Source organism: Malaclemys terrapin, chromosome 5 (assembly GCF_027887155.1).
Source record: "Malaclemys terrapin pileata isolate rMalTer1 chromosome 5, rMalTer1.hap1, whole genome shotgun sequence".
Classification (NCBI taxonomy): Eukaryota; Metazoa; Chordata; order Testudines; family Emydidae; genus Malaclemys; species Malaclemys terrapin.
The window spans coordinates 24,757,227-24,776,990 of NC_071509.1; the positions used below are offsets into that span (position 1 = coordinate 24,757,227).

The following is a 19,764-nucleotide window of genomic DNA, read 5'->3' on the forward strand; positions in this document are numbered from 1 at the left end:
TACTTTAACACATGTTTGGTTACAGTGCACCAACAAGCTATTGCATGATTTTCAAAAAAGTTTCAAACTTTGAAAGAACATCTGCACTAAATGGGAGGTCTGAAACACAGCTAACATGACAAGACTTTGGGACATTCTGCCATGTGGGCACTGTGTCACTTTTCCATCCCATTTGACAAGGTACAAAATCTAAGGTGAGGAGAAAAAACCAAAACCATACACCACGAAGCCTAGAGGTTGGGTTCTCTACTCTGCCACGCTTATAGGAGAACATCTCCTTCTGCCACCAGAAATTGCCTGAGAAAAAAACATAATACCAAATGAATCTTAACTGCCTGAGACTATAGTGAATAAATGTTATGTTAGATGACGACAGTGGTAGCAGTAACTATCAAAGAAGAGGACTGAGTTACTGGGTTTCAAAGGAAGCTCTCAAATGGCACTGCACTGATTTGCTTGTCTTGGTCAAGCCACTGAAGTGAAACATGTATAGCTTGTAGCCTGGACACTCGAAACAAACATTTGTTGCAGGACACAACTGTTTGTGGTCTACCCTAGGGCTCAGCCAAGGTGGTCTCTACATTTTCGCACTTCAGCACAAAGAAATGCAGCTACCAGTAAGTAGCTTCCTTCTCTGCAGAAGTATGGGCAGAAAGCCAAATTTGCTTTGCCATATTTGACCACTATTTGGCTGAGGTTATGACTGGGGATCCTAGTTTTCAGTGTTAAAAATCAACAAAATTATCTGATAAAAATCAAACATACATACAAATGTGTGTTCTCCTGCGATTAAAATGAAACGCTGAACTTTAGTTTCCCTACCCACCATATTATATATGTATATACACATACATACATACACACACACACACACACACACACACATATATATATATACACACACGTAACAGTTGAACAGGTTTTATTGATATATTTACAATTTTAAGCACGTTTGAAGCCTATCAGTGCCAATCATTATGATAAAATAAAATTAACAGAATAATCCAGTCACAGTGCCTTGTTTCTTTGTTGTCGAGGGCCCTGCTGATTTAGGCTTTGTTTTCATTTCTTTGCATTCAGTTTATGTTTAGAGCTTTCCATGTGTTCTACCATTGTCTGCCTTTGAATGTAATCTACAGCCCTGCTGCATACAATACAGAACAGCCTATTACCATCAGCGTGAAATTTGTCCTTGCCAATCTCAATGACATGGTCTTTAAGGGTGACAAAAGTTTTCAGCATCTTTTCATAATTTAATTACTCACATCTAAAGGCTGAAGTGGAATTTAAGATGCGTTAAAACACAACCCCCTATATGCTGTTGAATAACCTCTATATGCCGAAGCAGTTTATTGAAGTATGCTTAGTGTAAAGCACATTCAAAACCACAAGAGGGGGAGGTGGCATGCATTGAATAAGTGACATTGATACTTTCAGTAAAATTTAGTTAATAGTAAAGATGTTTTTATTTTTTCACAATACAAAAACTAAAGGTTCTCTGTAAAAAATGCAAATTCCAGGTTTTCTGGGGCAATTGGATTTCTAGGATCCCTGTTAATTACAACAGTTTGGCAACAGAGTGCTGATGGAATGGAGAAAAAAATTCATACAGGATTCAGTTGTCTCATCTTTTCCCACAAACCAAGCCTTTTTTTTTTTTTTTAAAATATGAAGTTGTAATACTGAACTTCTATGTCTGAGGTTTTTTTAGCCTCCTTTGCAATTAATAGGAGAAAAATGCTGCATGCTACCACTATTCAAGCTTGGATCCACCACAATTTTAGCGTAACGAGTATTGATCCAGCTCTTGATTCCCAGAGGGGAAATGTTCAGGACAACCAACCTTTTCACTAAATGTTCACCTGCCAGCATTATAAAGTGATCTACAAGCCTACCAAACCGTAAATATACTCCGCTGCACTGTTTTGCATTTTCTCAGGCATTGCCAAATGCTCCTTCATTTGTTATACAAAAGAGACAAAAACAAATAAGTTCTCTTTACCTGAGCCCACTTTTTGTTTCTACTTTGCATCTGAATCGCAGCAATAGATGTGAAGAATTCTTCTGAAGGCAAGTCCTCTGGTAACTTTGTTAGGAACTGGGCTATGTGAATAAAGTCCATTTTGGTCAAAATATCTTCAAAAAGTCTTAATATTCCCAAGGCTGTACGGAATAGGAACTCCTCTCCATCCCGGCAGAACACATCCCAGACACGACATGCAAGGTCTAGTGGCAAAGACTTGCTGTACAATGTGAATATCCTGAAAACAGAAGAAAATCTTTAGGGTTAGGATATAAGAAAAAAATTTAAGCAGCAGCACAGAGGTACACAAGTCTTAAATAACAGCTGAACAACAGTTTGTTAGTGATCAGATACTGGATAGTTCATTTATATTTGGTATAAATATATACACTGTTTCACAGGAAGTATAATTTAGATTGCAAATCTATTCAAAATGTGCTAGGTCACGTACATATCTATAGGAAGACCCAGTTCCTTTCCCTAATGGGCATAAAATCCGTAAAGAGAAAGAATGGGGGAAAAGGGATGTAATATACAGAATATCTTGAATTACATTAGGCATGTTTTATATGTTAAGTTTCCCCACCGCACTCCCCCGCCCAAACGCCTTTTGTCTTTTCCCATGCTAATTTCCAGTTTAAATTCCAGGGATCTTATGCCATGCATCTCCCAATATTTGACCCTGCTCCCCTCCATATAGATGAGTACTTCTCTCAGGATATATAAGTGAAATAGGTGGCTTATTTAGTTTGTTCCAGCTGCCATGGAAGAAGTAGATCTTCAGGTAGGATTTGTGTAAGGAGAGAGTAGTGGAGCTTTGATATCCAGATCAGAGGAAGATGATGAAGAAGGTGTGGCAATGGTTGCAGGAGAAACAGACAAATTGAGCAACATGACTGACATAGCTGGTGGAACACAAGGGTGGAAAAGTTCTGGTAATAAGAAGGTAGGGGAACAGTGTTTAATCTTGAGGCTGATGATCACGGGAAGCTTGAATTTAATGGAACAGAGAAGGGGAAGCAGAAGCAGCTGGTAGGATTTAAAAAAAGAGAGAGACATGGGGCCAGGAAGATGTGGAAGCAGAGAAAAGAACTGACAGAAGGGAACTGTAATGCATGACGTTTGTTAGCAAGAGTCAGGCTAACTGTAACCCTGATAACGCGAGATTTGTAGAAGCAAGGATTGTGTGAGGCGGGTGAGAAAGAGCTGTGTAAGAAGTTATGATGACCTCAGCATAGATAAAGTGTAGAAGACCTTGGGTAGATAAGGTATAGAAAATAACTGTATGTTGGCAAGAGTCAAAACAACTGAGGAAATGAGATATCAAGATGGCCTATGTATAAACAAAAATGCTGCTGTCCCTCATTATTTTTGTAATGAAAGGTATAAATGCTTGCTGTAATTAGTTACCAGAGAGAGAGACCTGTTTACCTCTCTCCCTCTGCACATGTGAGAGTTAATAAAACATCTGACTTGCTATACCTAAACAAATAGTGAGAACTCAGTTTTTCTCCGACAATTTGGGGGCTCGTCCGGGATGGCAACGCCCGCAGAGGCACCGGCAGCTGCTATGGATCGTTCCCCTTCGAACCCCATGGCGCCACAATAGAGGTAGGAGACCTTTTGAAATCTCTATTGGGGTGTCGGAGGAGGACTGTCCGTGGGGCCGTCTGCCCCTGTTGGGCTCACGCCATCCGAACTTATTGACTGTGCAGCAAGGTCAGATGCTGAGCGGCGTAATAGGGGAATTGTTTGCCGCCCCCTGTATGCATATGCTAGGTGCATAAGGTTTGCACCTGTGTTGAGGGGTTGTTACCGCCTCAAGAGGGGTTTTTACCGCCTCAAGTGATGCATCGAGGTACTTGGGAATAGTACCTGGAGGTACTCAGGAGTAGTACCTGGTATAAGGCCTTGGTGTGTGTGTGGTCTGTGTGTGTGTGTACACCAGTGTGAATTGAGTGTTACCGGAAGACGCCCAGAGTACTCTGCGAAGTCTTTTGGCTCGTGACCAGAACTACTCTAATGCAAGCCCGGTAACTAGAGGATCTTTTAGGAGATCCGACCCACGGTGGGCTAACTCGTCCTGGCATCGTCCGGCGAGGAGGCTACCTGGGTCTAGGAGTGTGTGAACCCATCTTCCCTCCCCTTTTCCTCTCCGTGTGAGCCACTGACAGTCTGATCATCTCACTGGATGCAACAGAGTAAGCGGCGCCGTCTCTCTGAGACTAGCCGACGCTCTTTGCTGAAGGGAGGTGTAGGAGGGTCGTGGCCATCCTCGTTAGTCTCTCCTGTGTGAATACCCTGTAGGGAGAGATCCTTAGTTTATGTGCCGCTAGCGCGGACAGGGCATCCTCCTCCCTGTGTGTGTGATTGGAAAATGGGTGGGGGACAGTCTAAGGATTCCCTCTCACCCACTAAGGGTACCCCAGCTTATTTCATGTACGTACATTATGGTACTAAAACCTGCAGGTATTTAGAGAATTGGAATCATTACACGCGTGAAAATTCATCTAAACAATGCCCACTAGAAGGTACCTTCAATCTAGATAAGATCATACATCTCAGAGGAGCTTTTAATCACAAAAAAGCCTCTGACACAAATGGGAGCAATTTGTCTATTGAGGAAAGGAACGGGTTAATTTGAAATTCAGCTTGGTCCAGAGATAAAGAGAAAGTTAATCTGCGTTCAAGGTCAAGAATCAATGCAGACCAGACTAAGTATAAAGAAAAACTGCTTTCGGCCCCAGCTGACTGTGAAAAAATATAGACATAGTCAAACCAAAGGCAATACAAGTTAAAGTGCTGAGATTACATTTGCAAAGCTTAACTGTCCAGTGAGATCCAACAGTCTGCCTTTGCGACCCTGGAGCTGGCGTGGTTTGGGGAAGCTGAAGAAGCCACAGGCAGCCGGCCTGGACTGGAATCACTGAAAAGACGCCCCAGGAGACCTCAGGGTGTAAAAGAACTGCCCTCCCAAGAAAGGAAGCAAGTTGGAGATTGCACAGCACCTTCTCTGAACGTTATACACAGACGTGGCCAGTCTGGACGTACGTGTGTGAGTATGAAAGTGTGTCTACTCTCAGCCGCAGTAAGTCTGAGAACCGGAGAGGGATTTAGCATTCCTCTTTCCACCCCGGCTGACCGGGAAGGGTGTCAGGTGGATCTACCCCAGTCGTAGCAGGACTGGGCAACAGAGAAGTTGGAAAAAAGGGAAGAGTTGTGTACTTGATAACTAGAATTGAGCAATTAAGAGCATAGATCATGAACCAGGCAGCAACTCAAACCTACGCCCAGGGCAAGTTGCAAGCCTTGAGACAGGACTTCCAGGCAGAAAAGGAAGCACTGGCTAAGCAAGTACCGGTCCTTCAGGGACTTGTCAGAATTTAACCATTTGTGTTTGCATATGCTGTAAGAGCAGTGTGTTTGCCACAAGAGAAAATTGAATAGTTAAATGCCAATGGGCAATGCGTTTTGCCCAAGTGGCAAGCCTCACGGGGGAGGACTTGGGTAGCCTTGTGAGTAAGAAGATAAAGAGAAGAGACCAGGAAGGGTGGGGGCTAGTTAAGAAGCCCACCCTCCTATCTAAATTGGTAGTGAAAAAGCTGGTGCCCATGGAAGGGACGGTTCAGCGAGAAAAGCAGGATCGGGCCCAAGCGGGCAGGCAATAGATAGAGAGATTGGAGAACAGGTTGGAAACTTTGAGGGCATAGTGGAAGGAAAGGAGTAAGTAATTATAAGCATGGGGATTTCAAATCCCCAGGATAATAATTGAAATGGTAAAATGTGTGTAAGACAGAGTCTTTGTACCAAGGTGCAAGGCTCTCCTTTCTTCTGCAGAATAAAGCAACTCTTCCTTATCCCTGTCTGGCTGTTATTGGCTCTCAGCTAGGTGGACCCGATATTTTGGTGACAGTTAATGGCGACTCCGGTTAATGAATTTCTGTCTTATACATTTAGGTGTTAGGTGTGTGGATGGAACTGAGCCTCTCATTCGTAATTCCTCAGAGTGGAAGCCATCGCGTGCAATGAAGCTCTGAGGTTGAATTGGGATCCTTCTGTCCCGTCCCCTGTAGCGGTCAGTATTAGTAGAAATTCCTGTAATAGGATCCTATTAGGCCATAATTCCCTCTGTTCTCTGTGTAATTCTCTGTTAGAGTGTCAGCAGGCAGATGGGTGGGTCTCTGGTAAAACTCTCTAAGGATAGCCCTTTGGATTATATGTTAAGTAAATGGCCTTTACCCGGTGTTCAGGAAAGAATAAAGATTTGAATTTGTTTTTGGGTAACAAAATAGCAGATAAAAGATCTGGTAAAAAGAGAGAGAAGGACAGTGCCCCTGGCTCGGTGTGGTCGAACTGTCACTTTACTAGGGGTGCATGGAGATTTTGTAAGCACAAAAGAAACAGTTACACCTTGTGTAGAAATTGATGTGGCTAGTGTTGTGGAAATTGAATTGTGGATAGGATGTGCATTTTCCCCAGAACATGTGCAGTGTATATTGTAGCAGAGGTAAAAGAAATGCAAACCTACCAATATAGGTTGTGTTGTCTTTTTCAGTTCACTGGGCGTTTGAAAGCAGGAGTTAGAAGTAAAAGGCAATCAAAAGTCTGGGAAAGTTAATTGTGACTTTTTACATAAGAATTTTTAAGCTGTGGATAGCTTTGGATCTGGAAGCAAGCCAGAAAGCATCTGTATTAATGCAATTTTCTAACTAATAAGGTAGAAGCCACTGAAACCTGGGCTGCCTATGAAACAAATACAAAGAAATATGGGGTAATTCCTCTGTTTTGTCTAAAATCAACAAGAGTATGTGTGTATATAAAGGAAATATTTTAAGCAATGACTGACTACCCAGAAGGGGTAGACCTCTGTTCTTTTGTCTTTCAGATCATCAGAGAAAACGGATGCCAGCTGAACAGCATTCAATGTACCATGCATTTACTGGTACAATAGGAATTATTTTTGTGTTCTTTGTCCTGTCTTGTGGTGTTTGTCTTGTGGCCAGAATTGTTGGGTTTAATATTTTCATAAGACAGTCTAGTTCAAAATTAAATAGAAGGGTTAAATCAAAAAAAGCAGATACTTGTTTTATTCAACTTGGAATACAAAAAGTGTTTGGATAAATCAGGAAAATGTGATATACTAAAGTGTAATACAGTTGCTTAAGTAAGAAAAAAAACTTCATTGGCCAGATTTTTTTTTAATTGAAAAAAATTGTTGTTAAAATTTGCATACCAACAGTCTTTGGAAGCAAGGACATGGAAGGTTAACCCACTCCCCATATTGCCCATGGGATCCTTCTGGCTACCTCAGATTTCTAGCCAGAGGGCTGGGGAGGGAGGAAAGCTATTGGACACCTGAGGTTGTACTGAGTGGACTCCTCAAAAGTGGGTGTGCTTGTCCTGGTTTGTTGGTCCAAAGCTCTGTAATAAAGTTATTTTACTGGAAGGGTGTACATGGCATACATTGAATAATAAGACTAATGTACTGTATAATGGCAATGTGTATGTGTTCATTGTTGGGAAAAGGTGTATAAGTGAAGAGTGGAAGTTTCCTTTGTAGGATAAAAGAAGCCAAGAAGGGGAGAAGGAAAAAGAACAGAATGAGTTAACTGAGAAAAAAATAGCTAGCAAGCTCAGTCCAAAGATAAGATGCTGGCACCATCCAAGGACACTGCCCACAGCTAAGACTTGGCTGATAGCCAAGAAAAGGGGGGCCTGAATGTGCCCAAGCAACTATGAGATCTGCAAAACACTGCCAGGCATTAATGAAATGTGTTAGGTTTCTTTTCTCACAGATAAAAGAAGTGCTACCCAAAGACCCTAGCAGCCCTGCCATTCATTGAAACAAGGAGACTGAGTCTACGTAAAGTCTATCAACGAAAGACTGCTTTGGCTCCACACTGGAAAGGCCCTTTCCAAGTCCTGTTAACCACCACCACCACTGTGAAGTGCCAAGGACTACCTGCCTGGACCCATGCTTCTCACTGTAAAAAGACCCCTCCACCTCGGGAGGACTCTCCGACTGATGATAAGCCTATTTCTCCTTCTAGCTCTGCTGTGTCTTCTGGACAGCAGGAAAAAGAAAGAAAGAAAAAAAAAAGACAAGGTGAAGTGCTAGTAACCTCTCCCTTGTCCACTGACAGACCTACTGTGCCTCTGGATTTTTCTAGAAGAAGCAAAACCATTACAGGGTGATGTGCTAGTAACCTCTCCCCTGTATGATGCTAAACCACACTGTTTCAGGAAAAGAGAAGAAGGAACACTTGCTTCATTGAAACCACAAAGTCCAGGGATTCCTGACTACAAGAGACATTAAGAACTGACCCTGGTGAAGAAACAAAGAATTATACACTGGCAGGAAGAAACTTGTGGGACCCATGCTTGGGAATGTGGTATAGTACTACACCAAAAAGAAATGTATTAGGATATCAATGAACTGTGATTAACACTACACTAGGGACTGTTAAATTTTCATTACCCTTATCCAGTTTCCAGATTACCTCTACATACCCAAATTGCTCACAGGGGGCTGCCATTAGATTAGCACAACAGAGGGCTTGGGTTATTTCTTCTAGAAAGAAGAGAGACTTGACCGGATCCCTGTGGGATGGGGCCAATAATGCAGTAGCAGTCTGGAATATTTTTAAGAACCAGGAACATGATGAGAAATTGGGCCAACTAGAGAAGGCCATAGGCCTTGTTTCTGGAGCACAACTAACCCAGGTACAGGCTGGAGTTGGTGAGTTACATGTTATTTCTGCCCTTAGTTCAATGACCCAGAAGTTGCTGACAGAGATGGTATTGAATATCACTGAGGCTGGGAAGGCATTGCAGTGGGATCTAGCATGCTCAGAGATTCAGGATTTCTTGAATGACCAGCTAATGGCCATTCGGAATGATCTAGAGCACCAGGCTTGGCCCACTGCCCTTACAGACACGTTAGGAGTACCATCTGATCTGTGGCCATGGAGACATACTTGGAAACTTTCTGGGTGGAAGTGTGGACGTTCTCAGTGCTCCTTCCAAGCATATGGACCGGTTCAGGGGGTGTGGGCTCCCACATACCGAATCCTGCCGGGTCCATGGGGAGGATGCATGTGGGATTGGGTAATTCACCGAGACATCTGGGAAATTAGACCTCCTGGTATGCCCAATCGATTTTTAGTCAGTGCTCCTGGGATTACATCTGACATTTGGGTGGGGTTAGGGAGACAATGGACATTTTGGCCGTTACAACCCCCACAGCTTCAGTGTATCCGTAAACTGAAGCCAGGAGAAGTTGTTACTCTTCATGACTACATTTGCTGGGAGGGTAGGGGACAAGGAACTACCCTGACAGGACACTTATTTTTTAAGCTAATGATAGCTGTGTGTATGTTAAAGCCACTACATTGCAAGACATACATTTTAATCTCACTACCACTGCAGGCAATCATATCATTTATTGGCCTGCAGATAGAGTTTTTCAAGTAGCCCTTAGGTTCCAGATACCCTTTAATTGGACTAGCTTACTATCTGATAGATTTCAAAATTTGCTTTCATTGTTACCTGAGATTCAGAAAATCTCTGAGGTACAAGGGCAAATTCACATGCTTCAAAATGTATATCAAGTAGAAAAGTATGCCTTTCACACTGCTTATAGAGTAGCTACCTTATGTACTAAATATGATGTATTGTGCTTTATGACAAAGGCTGTACAACAACCCCATTATTGTATTGCTATGGGAATGTTATTGCTTGTATTGTTATTAGTTAGCTTAGGATTATGTTATTGTTGTTGTAAAAGACGTAATAATAGTAATACCTTTCATGTTCATGCTAATCATGCATTGTCATTGCATCCAATCAAAACCCCTAAGGTTGAAGCATCTGATTTAGAATCAGAAGTCCAGGACTTGATGCAAATAGAGATTTGAGAATGTTTGTTGTACTAGAAGTACAAAAGGGGGGGTTGTGGAAGCAGAGAAAAGAACTGACAGAAGGGAACTGTAATGCATGACGTTTGTTAGCAAGAGTCAGGCTAACTGTAACCCTGATAACGCGAGATTTGTAGAAGCAAGGATTGTGTGAGGCGGGTGAGAAAGAGCTGTGTAAGAAGTTATGATGACCTCAGCATAGATAAAGTGTAGAAGACCTTGGGTAGATAAGGTATAGAAAATAATTGTATGTTGGCAAGAGTCAAAACAACTGAGGAAATGAGATATCAAGATGGCCTATGTATAAACAAAAATGCTGCTGTCCCTCATTATTTTTGTAATGAAAGGTATAAATGCTTGCTGTAATTAGTTACCAGAGAGAGAGACCTGTTTACCTCTCTCCCTCTGCACATGTGAGAGTTAATAAAACATCTGACTTGCTATACCTAAACAAATAGTGAGAACTCAGTTTTTCTCCGACAAAGATTACTTTAGAGACTGTATTTTGAATAGGGCCTGGAGAGGGCAAAATGCGTGTTGAGGTGGCCAGAGAGGAAACTGTTCTAGTAATCATGATGGGAGATGAGGGTTTCAACAACAGCTTTAGCGGTGTGGACACAGCTAAGATCGAATCTTACTAACATTTGTGTAAGACGAATCTGCAAGATTTGGACACAGTGAGGGTGTGTGCCAAAGGGAGAAAGAGGAATTGAAGATATACACCCCAACCCGAGTCCAGGCCTGACTGACCAGGAGAATTGTTGTATTCAACAGTGACAGAAAATGGGAGTGGGGAGAATTTTGGAAGAAAGGTCAGTTCAGGCTACTCTGAATTTAACAAGATGGCAAGATACCCAGTGGAGAATGGATGAAGCAAGAGGCAAATGTGTCAATCACAGGCAAAAGATGGGGTAGTTCAAACTGTGTGAGTAGATGAATGTGTCATAGAATGGCTACAGAAACAACAGCCTAAGAGAGAACCTCCTCTTGGTTACTCAAACCACATTCTCACTAGCCTCCAAGGGCCCACAGGTCCCCTGAATTGCTCAAAATATTGACTTTATTGCAGTATGAAGTGAAGTGGAGTGATAAGACAAATTTGTTTTGATTAACACTAGTAGCATCATAGTAGTGACCAAATTTCAGCGTAGAGTCACTGGCATCCCACTGTACAATACTAGACTATAGATAACTAAACAAGTAATTCATATTGTATCATTACTAATTCCAGCTTCTAACTATACCTCTGCACTGGGAGTGTGGCTACAGCCATACTGCAAGTACATTTTCTAGCATTCTGAATCACAGTTAGTGTTCCTATAGATTGGAGGTTGCCCTCAGGTTCAGAAAGTGCTGCTGCTTCGCATTCTGGAGCAGGAGCCTCTCTGAAGAGACAGAGGAGCCATTCCCCATTGAGTGCACAGGGGAAAAGGTTGCATAAGACTGATTGACTCTTTCGCCTCCCCCAGGAAGAGCGTGCATCAGCATGTGGTTAGTGCTAGCATGGGGGGTGGTGCCTATAACTGCTCACTGGTACCAAGTAGGGAGGTTACAGACCCTGTACCATCAACTCCGGTTCTGGCACCAGGGCCTCCTTTGAGTCCTGTACCAATGAGGGCGATGCTGGCACCGTTTCCATGTCGGTGGCATACTTGGTGGCTACAGACGTCCTCTACCTTTCCATCCTAACTTCCTTTGGCCCAAGACTTTGCCAGGCTAGCATCGTTGGTTCGATGGGCCACTGAATCCCTTGGGTCTGTCAGCACCGCACCTTGATGTTCCCCTTCCACAGTCCGTGGAACAAGGGCAGGTACCAGGCTTGATGCAAGGGACCTCGGTGTCAGGAAACTCGTTAGAACTGCAGATGTTACTTTGGCAGCTTTCACCGCCCTACACTTTGGCACCATCAGCTGCTCCAGTACCGCTGATGACTTGAAGGTTGACACTACCTCGGTCACTTGGTGCCAGTGGTACCACTTCCATCATCGGCACCAGTCCCTGCCTTGTTCTGGGCAACAGATGACTCAGACTGATTACTCACTCCCTCAGGATTGGCCCCACCTTTATCCCAGAAACCCGAGGCTCCTCAACGTCAAGGTCGGGTCTTCCTCCTCCTATCCATCATTTGCTCCACATCGGGGATCATTTACGGAGTACTACGGGCACTAGCACTTATCTCGCAGTCGGGCTGGGGCACCTATTGGCCACCCACTGCCTATCCTTACCAGTGACCTCCACGGAATCCATGGGATGCTGCTCAGTCATAAGAACATAAGAAAGGCCGTACCGGGTCAGACCAAAGGTCCATCTAGCCCAGTATCCTGTCGACCGACAGTGGCCAATGCCAGGTGCCCCAGAGGGAGTGAACCTAACAGGCAATGATCAAGTGATCTCTCTCCTGCCATCCATCTCCATCCTTTGACAGACAGAGGCTAGGGACACCATTCCTTACCCGTCCTGGCTAATAGCCATTAATGGACTTAACCACCATGAATTTATCCAGTTCTCTTTTAAACCCTGTTATAGTCCTAGTCTTCACAACCTTCTCAGGTAAGGAGTTCCACAAGTTGACTGTGCGCTGCGTGACGAAGAACTTCCTTTTATTTGTTTTAAACCTGCTGCCTATTAATTTCATTTGATGACCCCTAGTTCTTGTATTATGGGAATAAGTAAATAACTAAATAGATTGCACTCGAAGGCGAGATTGCTGGGCAGATTGGTGATGGGAACTGTGGACCAGTGAGGCACCAGTGAGCCTTTCCTGTGCAGAGCACATGGAGCTGCCTCTTCCAGCTCCGCTAGTCCAGGAATGGGAGCCAGACTTGGCAAAGTTAACCACCCCTTCTTCATACCAGACAATACAGCAGTGCCTAGTTCTTCCTGTTCTCCAAGGCTGAAGGATTTCAAGGGCTATAAGGACATTTTGTGGCACATGGCTGCCTCACTGGACATTTAGGCGGAGTTCTTGCAGAAGAATACCCATAAGTTAGTGGATATCCTGCAGCTGTCTGTTCCTGGGACAGCAGCCATGCCTATCAATGATGCACTTCTAGAGCCTGAAAAAGGTCCTCAAGAGCATGTCGTGTTTGGTACCACATACTGTAAAGCACACAGAGAAACGCTATTTCATCCTGGTGAAAGATTTTGAGGGCTTTTACTTCCATCTGGGCCCAAATGCCATACCTATAACCACAGTGAATGACAGGCCATGGCAGGACAGGTTTAAGTCCACTCTTAAGAAGGTGTGACACTGCACCCCATATTCATCATGGGGGTATGATTATGTCATAAAATGTAGTATCTTTATCTTTAGATTTATATATATATAAAATATCCGTATAAATCCTTGGAGCTCTTGGAAAGCTGCTTTTTAAAAAATTTGGGGAAAAAGTATTTTTTGAAATTCAAGTCATTTCAATTTTTGATTTCCTGTCTACTGAAACTGACAAGTTTAACTAGTTGACACTAGGGGGAGCTAAAACAGCTGCAAACTTTAATGCCTTTTCTGGTCCCTTGGACATCACTCAGGGGAAAAATTAAATATAGAGGAATGAGATTAACTTGATTTTACTCTTGTAAATTTTCCTCTTTATTCCCTCTACTAAAGGGGCTATCTTTACATTTCATTCCATAAAATCCTATCTCTAGTAGACTTTCAATTGAAATGAAGTTACAATGTGACATTTATGAAAATATTAAGTATTAAGAGGAATTAGTATCAGTCTTTTTACAGCTTTTGCTTTAAACTACAATTTAAACAGCCAATCCTCATCCAGTTTCTGCTGCTGATGAGCAGCGTTGTCCTCTTGCAAACTTTATATAAAATGCATGATTTACGCACAAATTATTGTAGAAATCCTTTTATCAATCAAGTATGTTTAAATATTCATAATCTTCAGGACAATCAAAAGGTGGATATAAGACCTTGTGAATCCTCATCTGTTTTTAGATGCCCATATATCAGTAGAAAGTACTCTCTTCTCTCCCACTTGGGTTTACTCCTGTTAGATACAGACCTTTCCAGTTTTCTTTTGTGTCACATTATCTCTTGCACACTACGATCCAGTTTGGATCAACGGTTACCAAAGACATCTGTGTGCTCTACTTGAGTTAACCTTCACGCTACCTGGAAACTTCAGCTAATACAAAAATATGGCTGTCTTCTTGCTTAACTATATTTCTCACAAGAAGCATATCACACTTGACTTTGGAGACTGCACTGGCTTCCAATTCTTTTTCAAGTGAAATTGTACGTGTTAGCTAAGATTTATAAAACTCTTCATAGCAGGGGTTCTCAGACTTTTGTATTGGTGACCCCTTTCACATACCACGCCTCTGAGTGTGACCCCCTTATAAATATATAAAAAAGTGTTTTTAATGTAACACCATTATAAATGCTGGAGGTAAAGCGGGGTTTGGGGTGGAGGTTGACAGCTTGTAAACCCCTCCCCCCCCCATGTGATAACCTTGCGGCCCCCTGAGGGGTCCCAATCCCCAGTGTGAGAACCCCTGCTTTATAGTGTGGATCCTGGATATTTTAAAGTCCACTTCCCTCCACATGACTTAACCCAGCAGTTGAGATCCACTAAGATACTTACTCCAGGAGTCCCTAAAGATCAATTCTGAAACTTACTGGAAGATAAACTCTTGTGCCTTGAATACTGTAACTTCTTCCCCTCTATCTACCCTGCACCCCTCCTACTCCCACTTTCATGCCATCCCTGTGCATGAAACAGCATCCCAGCCCCAACTCAGCATGTCCTCATTCTTCCATTACTGCAATCCCTCTCAAAAGTTTGTCTCCCTGCTACACATACCCACGCTCACACAAACTACACCACAGCTTTTCCATTCCAATTTTACATTAAAGAAGTGGGCAAAATCAGAATACCCTAAATTTGCACTCTCCTTTGGATTTCCTGGTATGTCTTGTGCTACGTATTGGTCTCAGACTGCAAGCACCTTGGGACAGGGATTGACTAAGATTTGTTCCATGAGTACTGTATAAGCACAATGTTGGAGCATTCACAGATAAATGGCACTTGAAAATCATTAACATATCCAACCTAGATTTCAATACAGACTCTATATTATATTCATGCTATTTGTGTAGTTTTGTGTTCAAGGTTTTCAAAAGTGATTGATGATCTGTAAAATGGGAATAATACTTCCCTACCACTTGTGGAACTCCTTACCTGAGGAGGTTGTGAAGGCTAGGACTATAACAGCGTTTAAAAGAGAACTGGATAAATTCATGGTGGTTAAGTCCATTAATGGCTATTAGCTAGGATGGGTAAAGAATAGTGTCCCTAACCTCTGTTTTGTCAGATGGTGGAGATGGATGGCAGGAGAGAGACCACTTGATCATTGCTTGTTACATCCACTCCCTCTGGGGCACCTGGCATTGGCCACTGTCGGTCGACAGGATACTGGGCTAGATGGACCTTTGGTCTGACCCGGTACGGCCGTTCTTATGTACCACACAGGGATGTGGTGAGAATACATACATGCAAGCCTGAAGTGTTATGAGATCTACTGATCAAAAGCTCTATATAAGAGGTATTTTTATTTTAGGTGCCTCAGTTTTGGGATATTTAAAATTAAACACCTCAAAGTGCTTGATTTTCAGAGGACAGGAAATCAACACTTTCTGAAAATCAGATCCCTCTAGGAGTCTCCAGTTGACCACACCAAAATAGAGGCACCCAAATTCATTTCCCATTTTAGATAGTCTGAGCCACTAAATGCCAAGGCATTTTCCAACCAAGTAGAATATTAAAAAAACCGTTAACTATGCACAACAAACCAACTGAAAGGAATGTATGGTTAAGGCTGAAATGTAAAACAGGTTTAACCATTGGCAGAGATTTCTGGATGTAATCTGACCACATTTGAATGCTAATGTGGTTTTTCGGTCTCAAACAGTGAATTTATCTAACCTAGTCACAGCACAAAAAAACTGACAATATAAACCTATCTAGGTTACTTAGCAGTACTTATAATCTGAGGAAGTCTCCTGCATTGATGCACGTATGGATTTACTGCAGCTGGTGTGCCAAACCCCAAACTCTGGGGCTGCACAGGTAGTTTAGGAAGGAGAAACCCCTTTACAATAAGGTGCCTCCACTTATATTAAAAGAGGTTATGTAGAGGATACATGTAGAGCACACACTGATTAACCATTTTTAACCTGCGCCAAATTTAACATTAAAATATTGTATTCTGATCCTGAGATTTCTATCAGGACGAATGGTTGAAATCTTGCTTGATCAGCCGTTAATGAAATTTCAGCTGTATCCAAACCTAAACTTGCAAACAGTCCCCTGGGAGTTCTGAAGCCAACATACTTCCAAAACACCAGCAGCAGCCTCATATCCAACTACTCTCTTCACCCTGAAATTTGAAGGGGTTCAGATTTGTGGTTCCATTTCTAGTCAAAAGGCACTAACTGAAGGCAATTTCACATTTCAGAACACTTTCAATTGCCAGAAACCAACAGATACTCTTTTGTTCTCTCCTAACCTAACCAAAACATTATGTTCCTGTCTACACTTCAACTTTTAACTGGTCTGTACCAACTAGTGGCACAGTTGACTATAAACATGATTTGTGTCAACACACCACAGTTAATACTGTGTTAATAACTCTGAAAACTAACCATAATTCATCCAACTAGATAGAGGCCTAAGACAACACATTTGTCTTCCCATAACCACTGATATATTGTTGTGTGGCCAAAAACTGTATAGCCATGCCTGTGCAACCTGTTTTTCTGGTTCTCCTTCCTTTCAGCTCTGTGCAGAAAATCCCATGCTGCGGCTCCCCATGTGCTGTTCTATATGCATGTCTCCCAGGCACTTTATCGCCTACTCATGCAGTATGGGATAGCGACCAGATTTTCCCAGAATGCAGATTCAAATGTGTGGTAGATAGGGAGGTGCAAATTCTGTTGAGAAGCAAGCTGATGCATGGACACAACTCAGCCATGAGTATGATAAAAAGGTTAGATGAACGTCACAAACTGCTTATAGAAATACGTTTCTACTTATAGCATGGATAGGAGTTTCAATTTTAATATGAAAACTACATTTTAACAGTAGACAGTTTTGAAACAAAGTTATTTGCTGAAAGAAAGTACTTAAATAGAAATGCTGACTGAACCCTTACAAATTTTGTAAGCTCTTTGTCATCTATTATATAAACATGTATACGACGCTAAAAACTAATATGTACACACTGATAATTATACAGTACTCTGACAGTCTTACCAATCAATAAGATAGATGTCAGGAGTCAAGTTATTTTTTTTGAAGTGAGCAAACAACTTTGGCAGATTTTCCTCAAAGAATACCTCAAATGCTGCAAAATAGGTCAACATCTGGGAAAAACAAAAGAAAAATCATTAGATATTAGTTAACTTTTTTTTTTTTTTCTATTGAAGTTTTAAGGATCTTAATTTCAGGACTGCTTCTTGAAACAGGCACAAAATCCCAACAATATGAATTATACACTGTAAAGTACATAAGTCCGTTGTGTAAACATTTGTCTAAGTGCTGGCATGTGCATGTATGTTTGAGTTCCATTCCGTATATCCTCCTAAAGCTCTTCAATGGAAGAAATGATTGTTTTGGATCTAGGCCAGTTTCCTTTTGGAAAGGAAAACACCAGCAGGTGAAATAAGCAAATTTACTGGCTATTGCACTTAAATGTAATGGAAAATTATGATGATAACTTAAGAGTGCTTTCTGTTAATGCAGTAATAATATTAGACTGAATGAATTCCAGTCCAAAGAATTTACAACCAATAAAGTGAGGTTGGAAGCTAAGAAGTTTATTAACCCTTATTAGAGAGTTTATAATGACAGGTTATACTCTTACAGACAATTTTCACTCATAGTATTCCAAGTGATTTATGAAGGAGGGTAAACATCATATGCATTTTACAGGAGGGGAAACAGAGAAGGCTGAAGGTCATTCTGCAAATCAGTAACAAAGATGGAAACAGAAACCAGGTTTGACTCCCAGTCCAATGCCCTACTAGACCTTTAATAGAAGGACAGAAATTGATTGTGAAATTTATGATTCAATAGCCAAATATAATACAAAACACAATATGATTTGTCACACAGGTTGAGAGGTAAACTATTAACGAGTTAAAAACAAAAGATTTGCTCTTTTCTTGCTCCTCCCCCATCATGCCTTCTCTCAATCCCACTGTCTCAGCAAGGTTCTTCCCCTCTTCTCCCCCTCTCTCCCCATTAATACATTTTTGGTTACAATATGTATTTACAATATTTCCTCCCTAAAATGGGAGGAAAAGACTGAGATTCTCCCAACACAAATACAACAGTTGTGATGGAAACAAGAGTTCTGCTCGTATGACACAAGGGAAAGTGAAGTGGACGGAAGGAAGAATGGAAGCGAGTGCATTTTCTTTTTTTTTTTCTTTTTCTTTTTCTTTTTAAGTCCCCTTTAACTATTTGACAGACCCATTTTTCTTCTTTTCCATGTACATTCTGGAGCTTTTCTGTTTCAGCTGACTGGAGTGTTAAGCAAACAGCTGGAAAACTGAGCCAAGGAGCACAAGAAGAACTTAGAGCAACCAATCAAAGAGCGATTACATGGCACAGAAATAATTATACAATAATTCCGCAAAATCCCTGCATTCAATGTGTCATTGAGAAAAAGCTGTATGGTGAACATGAAAATCAGAACTAGAGTGCAGGGAATTGTGTAACTGGAGGAAAAACTGTCCAATTATGCATTAGTAACAGTACAGAATTCCTGCAGCTGGCTGTGAACTCTATTTCTCTATAGTGTAATTAAAAAAAAAAATCTAAATGTAGGTCGGTAATGCAACGTCCAGTCCTAGCTTCTAAACTATCTTAATGCCAGTGCATACTAAAGCCTTTCACTTGCACAGCATTCCAGACACTATTTTATGTAACACTCTTACAATGGTCTGAAAAACATGGTGCTGTATTGCTTTCATTAGACAGACAGCCTTACTAGAATTGAAATAATAGCTGAAGGGTATTTTATCTTGATCCTGACGGATTAATTGGTAGGTATTTTTACTCAAGATTGTATGTAACAGTGTATTCTACCATTTTCTTAAATATATGTCATGTTTCAAATATTGTGACCACCACAAGAGCAGGGATGTATAATTTTTATTTATAAGTGGAATAAAGTGAAGCCCTGAAATGAATATGTAACTATAGACTCATGAAGTAACATGAATTCAATAAAACAATTACTCAACAAGCTACAAAAATAATAATTAAATTACAAGAACTACTAGTAGTACTAATAGTGCTATGGCCATAAATTGAACATTTCCAGATAGTTTAGAAAATGTGAAAAATGCATGAATAGTACATATGTCAATTTCTCATTGTGGCAATCAAGATCTATTGAATTTACCTCTTGGATCAATACATCTCATTTACCTTAAGAGAAGTTTAGTGTCAGATTATCAGATCTGTTCCACAGATCGTTGAACAGGCACAGTGGATCTGCACTGAATCTGGAAAGACGTCCCATCTCAAGCTCCCCATACTAACCATCAGAAAACATCCTCAATCATCCTATCCAGTCGGTTACTTTTTCCTTATTACATCTTACTACATAAGGGTAGCAAGATTTTCCCTACGACTTTAATCTAGGATAGGCAATTGGGGAATACTGTAGTGTTATTTCCACAAGCTCTCACCACCACTTTCCTAAAAGTATTTGTTTACTACACTTCCCATTTAGTCAATAGGGGCTAAAACTGATTTGTAGGGCAATAGTCCAGTGGGCTACCAAGGCACTAACTTTCCA

General features: G+C 41.5%; 1 protein-coding gene across 3 annotated transcripts in view; it reads right to left on the bottom strand.

Moving 5' to 3' along the window:
• The window catches only part of TBC1D14 (TBC1 domain family member 14), a 106,576-nt gene that overhangs the window by 3,191 nt on the left and 83,621 nt on the right, over positions 1 to 19,764 (bottom strand). For all 3 annotated transcript variants that reach the window (XM_054029205.1, XM_054029206.1, XM_054029207.1), the window contains 2 exons: positions 17,208 to 17,317; positions 2,003 to 2,261 (listed from right to left, as the gene is read on the bottom strand). In XM_054029205.1, coding sequence (XP_053885180.1) covers positions 2,003 to 2,261; positions 17,208 to 17,317 — 369 coding nt within the window. The remainder of the gene's footprint in view (positions 1 to 2,002; positions 2,262 to 17,207; positions 17,318 to 19,764) is intronic.